Raw genomic sequence first — 10077 nt, 5'->3', positions numbered from 1 at the left:
AAGTATATTTTTAATAGTAAACTCTACTTTTTTTAAAGAGTAAATGTCCAATTTTCCTTTTCGCCAAACATATTATTTACTAATCCCAGCTTGACATTTACCTAAAAAGTGAACCTGTGACAAATACCAATGTTATTCGTGACATCTTTTCACTTAAATAATTGAATTTTTTTTTTTAACCTTAGATCATAAGGAAAATGTTATTTAGATCGATAAAATTGATCGATTGTGATTATAATTTTTTAATTTTAATTTTTTTAATTTAATAATTAAGGAAGTGAGTATTAGTAAATTTATATATATATTAAAATGTTTTAAAATATATAAAAATAGTTGAAATAAAAACAAAAAATAAAAATAAAAAAGTACATTTTCACTTGTCGATCAGCTTTCTCGATTAGAAATGTCAATCCCATTAGCATTATACTAAAACTAATATTGTGCTCTTGGAAATATTAGCCTATATTATTAATAACAATCCCAACAAAAATTAAGTCATATTAGATTTATATTTACAAAATAATTATGATTGAAATTATTATTTTTTAAATCATTATGAACACATATACATTTTCTATTCACCACTATTCTCTTAACTTAGGTATTATGATGGTGCCAACATAGAGGATAAGTGCATGTTATGATTAAAAGCTTCCTACAGAGCAACTCTAATGATTATAACAAACTCATGGAAAGAGCATATTAGGATATCAGGATATGTGCCTTTTTTTTGTCTTTTGATGCTCCTTGCGTGACCTTAAACATTAACAAAAATTCAAAAAGAAGAGGACAAGTAGAAGTTTCGTAGAACCAATTACATGGCATATCTACAAAAACATTGCGGGGAAAATCAAAACTGATAATTATGTTTGACCAAATCATAGTTTATAGAGAAATGATATTTACGGTCTTTAAAATGTATAAATTATTTGCATTCTCTTTAGAAATAAGTCAATACATCACAATGACAAAAAAAAAAAAGGCCATATTCTATACCGCGTCCAAGAACATAATAAAAATTATTCAAAGGCAAAGATAGAATCTCAAATATTAAAAGCATGAAAATCTTGATTAACAAATGGGGGAGCGGACCAAGCATTTTTAGGGCTGGTTTAGTTATACAAATAAAATCATCTCATCTTATATAATTATTATAAATTTTTTGAATTTTTACATAAAATATAATAAAAAATTCAAAATTTCAAAACAAAAATAATATTTTAACAATATTTTATTCAGCTATAACTTTTATCTTTTTTCATCTCATCTATATAACCAAACGAGACCTTAGAATCTCGTTCAAATGGTATAGAGATTTGAGAAGTTTTGTGTTTAAATTTTTTTTAATTGCTAAAGCCACGTCAAGTGGGCAAATCCACCAATTTAGGGTACGTTTGGATTATCAACTTATTTCAACTCATCATTACAATTTTTTCAAATTCTAACATAAAATATAATAGACAATTCAACTTCTTCAAATATTAAAATAATAATAATAATATTAAAAAATAATATTCTAACAATATTTTATCATCTCAATTCAACTCAATTCAACATCTAAATACAGCCATACTCTATGGGCACAGTAGCATTTTCCGCAAGCGAATAGATTCTGTAATTTCATTATGAAATGTGGCCAACATTTCAACTTCCTTTGACCTACCATTTTCAAACTCCCTTATAGAGCTCGCTCGCGGGGCAAGAGCTTATTGGGGGACATGCCATTGAATTGGAGGTTATTTTCCATCTTTGGAGGTATCAAAGTCTTCAAAATTTTATCCGAATTTAAGGGATTTAATCATTTATTATTCTTGTAATATTGTCTAAATTAAGTATTTATATGAAAATATAACTAATGTAAAACTCATTTTTATGTATCTCTCATTTGACATCTTCAAATTCGAATAAGAATGTAATAGTTAGAGATGTTTTAAAGTTACCTAAGATGAAAAAATGAAGATCAAATCGATGAATTTGATACGGGTTGAAATGGAGAGAGTTGTCGAAAGCAATGGGTTGGAGTCAAAATTCAGCAGAGTTACAACCTTTGAGCCCACAAAGTCATGTGCATGTTATTTGGGCTGTGTCTTAGTCTCCGTTTTGATAAGTAAATTAATTTCAATTAATTTCAACTTATCGTTATAATTTTTTTAAATTTTAATATAAAATATAATAAAAAATTTAATTTTTTTAAATTTTAAAATAATAATAATATTAAAAAATAATATTTTAATAATATTTTATCATCTTAATTTAATTCAACTCAACTCAATTTAATATCTACACACAACTTTATTATAGACTTGTCTCACTAATTTTATAGACACCCAAGCCTTAACGCGATCAGATAGAAGACAGAGAGAGATGTACAGACAGTTCGAGTCAAATATACACATTGATCACAGATCTCAACGAAGTAAGAGCAATGGTTAGTTTACAAAAGGATCTTAGGAAATAAAATTAGTAAATAGTTACAATTTGATATGATAAGTTAAATTAAAAAGTATCTTTTTATTATGAAACAGATTCAATATATCATCGTGTGTGGTTAAATATTAAAAAATATACTACATTAAATCATATGTTTTAGATTGTGATTAGGCGGACAAACGGAACGTGTTCGGCATTTTCTTTATTTTGATGAGATCTAGAGCTGCTGGTCAAGATTACATCGGCTTGCAAGATAATTGATGGAAGAAGATTAGATAGTTGGATAGCCGAAAAGCATGTGAACATGTTGAAAACGACATCTCCATCATAAGAATATATCAAAATATTTATAAACAGAGGAATTTGTTTCATTCTAGTCGTGTTCTATGCCATCGAGTACAAGCTCCTTCGAGAGGAAGTTGTCGTGTTCTTTGTCATCTAAGATGAGTGGGGTGCCGTCGAGTTTGGATTGGGATGGAGTGGGGTGAAGATGGGTCTGGGTTCGAATAGGAAGAAAGCGAGATATGGGTTACTCTTCAGGTGTAGGCAAATGCATGGTAATGGTGATAAAAATACTTATGTGGCGAGCTTCTATTGGAGGGCTGGTTTTCTTCTAACAGCAGATGGACTAGTCTCCAGGTTTTCTCTAAACTAATTTATAAATAATAATAAAATAATTTATACATAATAATAAAATAATATGATAACAGATGAGTTTCCAAACATAACTATATTATATTATAAGAATATAATGAAGTAATAATCATGTGGGCATGTGGCATGAAAATGCATCTAAGAACAATAGTAGTGGACTCAATTTAGTTAAATTTTGATCAAAGTTTAGCCAGATTGCACAAAAATCTACTATAATAGATTCAATAAATGAACAGTAATTTTAGCTCAAGATTTATTCCCTGACCAAATCTGGCCAACCCCTTGAGTTGGCTAAATGTTATTTTCACCATAAATATATATATTGTAAATATATGACTGTTGGAAAATATAACCATTGAAAAAATATACCAATTGAAAGAATATGACCGTTGTAAAAAAAAAAAAAAAAGACCGTTAGAAAATTATATTTGTTAGAAATAATATGAACGTTAAAAAATTAATGTTTACTTTTTTAATAACGAATAAATAATCAAATTACAATTCGAATTAAAATAAATGAAAAATAAAAATAAATATTTTAATAGAATAATGATGAATTTAGAGAGTGTTATTTAGTGATGTTGAAAAGTGACTCGCTAAATTTATAAAAATGAATTATCTAGTCAAATTTTAGCCAAACATTATTAAGTCTATTACTAATGCTTCCAAATTTATCACTATTCTATTACAATATTGATTTTTACATTTTCATTTATTTTAATTCTAACACTCTCGAAAATTTGTTTTGATAGTTTTTGGTCTTCTTCTATAATATTTAATTCTGTTTTAATTTTCATCCCTTGCATGAAAGAAAAGTTGAAGCTCACAAACGCTCTCTACAGTGATGCTAGGAGTTCATACAGTGCTTACAGAAATGCATCCTAATATGCTCATGTTGGAGAGCTCGACGGAGAAGAAATGAACATGCCAAATTAGTTTTTTTATTAAAAATAATAATTTTTAGGAGTTCATAAAGATGAATTTTTTATAATAAAATAATATTTGACCAGCAAGAAGGGTCGACCAAATTTAGCCAGCGAAATAATAAAAAGTTAAAATTATTATTTATTTGTTAAGTTCAATATAATAAATTATTACGTAATCTAACTAAACTTTGATGAAAATTTGACTAAATTGAATCTATTACTAATACTTTAATGCTCTAAATTGCTTGAGAGGGGCGTAGCGGGGAACTATAAGAAGGGCACAGTCACATGCGGCGTTTGCGTACGACAACGAGGATATTTCTCAGGCAGCTGTCGCCTGTCGGGCCGCTCGCTATTCCACGTGCTTTTCGTAGCCTTTCGTGTCGTATATTAAAAATTTCTCCATGCAATACCCTCACTTACTCCACCAGCCAACTCAAAATAAAATATAAATAAATAAAGTCACGTACATATTAATATTAATTTTTGTTTAAGACATTTTCACCCTCCTTTCAATAATAATAATAATCTAATTTGAATTTCGAGGTGGAGTTTATTCCCCCTTACTTAACTTTTTGTGTTATTCATAAATCGGATTAAAGTTTTTATAGAATTTTTATCTAAATTTTGTAACAAATAAATAAAATAGATATTATAACATTTATTAATAACATATAAATTAATAATTGATATATAAAACACACATAATAAAATACTTATATAATATAATTTGATTTATAAGATAAATTTTAAAATTTAAATATTATAAATTAAATCTTATCATTTAAATAGTATAGATGATATATTCTATACATCAATTTAAAAATAAAATAATTCTTAAATAATTAATAAATATTGAATGGAGTTTTGGTTTTTTTTTTTTTTTTCTTTTTTAGCTTGAGAATTGAACGGAGGATATATGATAATCCTGTGAATTTCACCTGACTAGGTGATGCTGACGTGGTAATTATTGGGGGAATAGATTGACGAAATTGAAAGAAGAAAATTAAAGATAATAAATAATAAGAAGAAAGGAAAAAAAAGGGGCAAATATATTTAGAGAGATAGATCACAGGGGTAGGTTTTAATATCTCTTTCGAGGGAATATTCTTTCTCCCTTACTTTTCGTTTCTTCTCTCTACATAAGGAGGGAGAGGGAGGAAGAACAAGAAAGTAAGGAACAGGAACAAAAACGGGAATGCCAACCACAAGAAGCAGGAAGTCCCCCCAGAAGCAAACGAAGCGATTGAGAGCGAACCCATCTCCTCTCTGTATCTGTATCTGTATCTGTCTCTGTCTCTGTCTCTGACTCTCTCTATCCTGGGATAAAGGGTAGGAAAGGAAAAGGGAAGAAGTTTTGGAGATGGGGAAGGGAGAGAAGAGCAATGGGGAGGTGGAAGCCGTCGGATCTAAGTTTCCCTTGAGCTTTCGGGAGGTGGCCACGGCTTCCACGGTCGTCTTCGGCTTCGTTCTTGGCCTTCTCTGTGTTTACCTCACCATGCCCGCATCGGATTACAGCTTTCTCAAGCTCCCTCGTACGCTCGAAGACATTCAAACCCTCCGGTAATTTCTTCTAGTTTTTCTCTAGTTTTATTTTGAAATCTCATGCTTGCATCAAGCTAAATTGGTTTTAAAAAAATTGTCCTTGGATGCATATGGGCCCCTCGGAGAATAAATGGATTTTCCGAGAGATTTCCTTGGAGAGATATTTGGGTTATCGGAGAAAAAAGAGTCAAATTTTAAGGGAATATATTTTCATGAACTTTTATTTATAATTTTGGTTTTTGTCATTTGAATTTTATTCAAGGAGCTAATTTTATTGTCAGTACGATTTTTGCGTCATTTTGTTGCATGATTGATAAGGTATGTTGATAATGCAAGCACATCTGCATGTGGGTCTGATGAGGGTTTTTTACCTAAAGAACATTAATTATGTTAGCATATGTGCCTGTGGTCAGATTTGTTTTTAACATAGAGGAGAGTTGATCTTTCGCAGCTCTATATGGTCTTACATATAAACCTCCAGCAGAAACCAAGTATGCAAGCATTGGTTTTAGACGTAAAACATTTTTTGTTTATTTACGGAGTCAAGTCAATTTAAAAAGTGATGATTTTTTCTGGATCTCCATCTCGTTATTGTTTAAATTAATTGCAGGCTTAATAACCATGACCCCTGGAAAGATTTTTCAATAAAAAAATGGATTGGTCATTGTTCCTTCTTCTTTTCTTTTTTTTCAATTGTACATTCCCAGACGCAGAATTCCAATTCTTGATTTCAAATACTAAGCAAAATTGTTACAGCTCATACCTACTAGGCTGGGTGGACGGATAGGTTGCCTTACCTCAGCTTGCCTATTTTTCTGGATGTTAATTGCATCTGTAGTTATTTATGTAGTCATTAGATATTGGTACCAAATGTTCTGATCATCTTATGAAAGGTTGATCTTGTGTCTTGGCCGCTAAATCTTGCGTTATGTTATTTGTTGCTTAAGGTGAAATGAATGAGCATTTGACTGAAAAGGATTAATACCGAGTGTTGGTACTGCGTAAGTTAGCTCTTGAGAGGCTTGGATTTGGTTCATTTCCATTCTTTAGCCTTTTTTTCCTCTTTTTGCATGAAGTGACTACTCAAAATTCAAAGAGAAAGTAGGAAGAATCGAGGAAGTCAAGATACTTGCTCTTGACCACCTAATACAGTAGCATTACACCATTAATGGACCCTAGGATTTTACTGAAAGTGGAAGGAAATTGTAGCTAAGGACTAATGTGATCTTGTATATGTTGGCATATATTTTTCGTGCTTTTCTTTTATTGATTTGGCTTGCTCCTGTTACTTATCAAACAAAACTAGAAAAACGATTTGGCTTGTTCATATCATCACAAGTTTTCCCCTTTGGTCAAGAAATTACCAGTCCCCGCTACAAGTGCTTTGTTGAATGCTACATTGATCCTTTTTGTTTTCTCTCCTTGTTCCATAGATATCACCTTGAGAGCTACACAAGTGACTACACCGCTCAAGTCCTGGTTGGGTACTGCACGGTTTACATTTTCATGCAGACATTCATGATTCCGGGTACTGTTTTCATGTCATTGCTGGCTGGATCCCTTTTTGGAGTCCTCAAGGGTGTAGCTCTGGTTGTCTTTGCTGCCACTGCTGGTGCTTCTTCTTGCTTTTTCGTCTCAAAGCTTATTGGTCGTCCCCTTCTTTTCTCTCTGTGGCCTGACAAGTTAGAGTTCTTTCAAGCCCAGGTGAATCTCACTCTCCTGGTGGTTGTCTGACTTTAATAATCATCAAATTGGAATAAATTATTCTAAATTTTTTAACTTCCAGGTGGCTAAAAGAAGAGAGCGGCTGTTGAACTACATGCTTTTTCTAAGATTGACACCAACATTGCCAAATACGTTTATCAATTTCGCTTCACCAATTGTTGATGTGCCATATCATACATTTTTTCTGGCAACCCTAATCGGCCTCATACCTGCAGCTTTTGTCACAGTGAAGGTATTGTATCAGTTGAACATTTGGATTTTGTAAAGATATGGTGGGTGAAAGTCTGGTCATAGATTTAACCGAGTTTGGGGTTGCCTCAAATGATATGGATATAAACCAGATTCTATTATAGCACATGCACTTCTGTAATGAAGGCTGAGATTTTGTTGGTCCATCCAATCATTTGTTTTAATATGATTGTATTGGGATGTAGAAAGATTGTTCTCTTGGCACGGTAGTTCATTTATCAGAGAATCTTACATTAATCCAAATGTTATACATTTTGTTAAAACAAAATACTATTGTCTAATGGTGTTTGGGGGAACCCAATTGACTTCAATGTAAGAAGTCTTGAAGCCCAAGCCATCCGTTGAGATGTTCAGGTATTGAGGTAGTATTAGTTCAAGAAGAATTCTCTAGTTTGATGAGTTCTTGAATTATTAGCTCTAAAATCACTTTTTGGTAGGAGTTTGCAGTTTATGGGTGCTTACTGACTCCTTTGCTATATGCGTAGGCTGGACTAACTTTGGGAGAGTTGCAATCCATCGGGGATCTTTATGACTTCCAATCAATTGCCATGCTGTTCTTCATCGGAGTTGTTTCTATTACCCCCACGCTGGTGAGCAAGAGTAAATCTTAACCGTCCACTGGCGGCCAGACTTGCTTAGTTTAGGTGCTTCTTCTCCTTGCAGCCACTTTAGGCTGTTATCTACTTAATTTCTGTACAGACTAGCGTCAAATAAAAGCAATATATGGCCGTCTATCTGCCTGTGGACTACACTAACAAATGCTGTAGCCACTGGAGATGACTGTGGGGGAAGTCTCGGGGCAAAAACAAGATTTCTGCTTTCCGTCATGCGTGGCGGTCGGAGGTTTGGGGATAAAATGTTTAAATTGATTTTCAAATTAAGCATTAATCTACAGTTCTATCGTTATATGTATATATTGTTGTTAGGGGAACAGTATGTAAAGACAGTATCTGACATCGTAGATTTATCATAGTATTCTGTTAATCTTTGCTGTTTGTTGTGTTCTTTTTTTCGTTTCTTTCTTTTGTGGGAGATGGCATTTGTGTTGAGACTGCTGCAATGGCTGCTCTGTGGTCCTTTTCCTGGTAAGAACCGTGAGAACTCAACTTGAGAAAAAGTCACATGGAGACTCCCATGAGTATTTTTGAAGTAATAAGCATCATTACGAGCTTTCCAGATCATCCAATATGTTAATGTACTGTTACTTCTGCAGGGATGTCTCTGTCCCAGGTTGCTTTGCCATGGCTCTAAGAGACCTTTTCAAAAGAGGGCTATATGCTTCAGTTAAACACATAAAACAAGAGCATATACTCCATTGATTCTGAGTGTGAAAATTATAGATTTGTTTTCTTAAAAAAAAAAAAAAAAAAAAAAAAAAAAAAAGAAGAAGAAGAGGTGAAATGTCTAAGAATAGGTTTGGCAACAGTCCATCATTAATAGATTCAATTACCTAGATTTCACGAATACTTGAAATAAAAAGTGAAATAGAGTCAAGATTATTTTAAGTTGAGAAAATATATTTATAACTGTGAATTGTGCAATTATCGCGTAATCACTTTAAAAAAAATGAATAAAACATGAGACCCGCATAAAATAAATTAATTTTGTAATAGTGGATCTCATTTTCTTCTAAAGTGATTATGCGACGTTTACATACTTTACGATTGTATGTAGAATTAAGCAGTTAGCTATGAGCTTTCTTTTTGGGACACCAGATTTGCTAAAAATAAAACCCCAACCCTGGGTAGGAGGACTGAGATTCTCTTCACTTTATTTGGAATTAAAATAGTCAATTTATTTGGAATTTTTAATCTTCTAATTTAAAGTTGACTATTTTAGTGAGTTTATTTTTATTTTGGTTTTAAAATTCTATTTATTTTATAATATATTGTTTAATCTCTTATTTAAATTTCCATATGAATAGATGTGATTCTCTTCGCTCATTAGATTATTGCAAATAAAGTAGATGATATTATTAAAATGTTTGGTTTTAGAAACCCCGATCTTGATGATTAAAATAGCAAATTGACTTGCGCATTGGCGACTCGCCGTTCACTTCTGCTTTCACAATATCTAAGTCAAAAGTGAACGACGTGAACTAAAAATGCATAGATCTTTTTCTTTTTCTTTTTCTTTTTTTTTTATTTTTAATTTTCTTTATGCATGGAATCAATTCAAACATGGAAATATTGTTATTATTATAAACCATAAATTATACCTGCACTTATAAGTTTTGGGTCAACTTTTTATAAAAAATTAAGTCTCATAAAAAAAAAGTGAAATTTCACTTTTTTTATTTTAATAAATATCCTGCAGGAGTGTACATTTAGGTCTCGTTTATTTTCGTAGATGAGATAAGTTAAAATTCAGCTTCGGTTTGGATTGAAAACTCATATTGACTCATTTTATTATTACAATTTTTTTAAATTTTTATACAAAATATAATAAATAATTTAATTTTTTCAAATTCTAAAATAATAATAATAAAAAAAATATTCAACTCATTTAAAATCATCTCAATTCATCTTTGAATCCAAACGAGACTTAA

General features: G+C 31.4%; 1 protein-coding gene across 1 annotated transcript; it reads left to right on the top strand.

Annotated features, from left to right (window-relative positions):
• Positions 1–5095: 5095 nt before the first annotated feature.
• On the top strand, positions 5096–8513 carry LOC121237107 (uncharacterized membrane protein At4g09580-like). Its single transcript, XM_041133685.1, has 5 exons — positions 5096–5276; positions 5307–5573; positions 6989–7259; positions 7342–7512; positions 8015–8513. Exons 2-5 carry the CDS (start codon positions 5374–5376, stop codon positions 8138–8140), a joined length of 768 nt encoding a protein of 255 aa, XP_040989619.1. The 5' UTR covers positions 5096–5276; positions 5307–5373; the 3' UTR covers positions 8141–8513.
• The last annotated feature ends 1564 nt before the right edge of the window (positions 8514–10077 follow it).

This window comes from Juglans microcarpa x Juglans regia, chromosome 6S, assembly GCF_004785595.1.
Source record: "Juglans microcarpa x Juglans regia isolate MS1-56 chromosome 6S, Jm3101_v1.0, whole genome shotgun sequence".
NCBI lineage: Eukaryota > Viridiplantae > Streptophyta > Magnoliopsida > Fagales > Juglandaceae > Juglans > Juglans microcarpa x Juglans regia.
The sequence above is the reverse complement of the archived record's forward strand: the minus strand, read 5'-3'. Positions and strand labels throughout refer to the sequence as shown.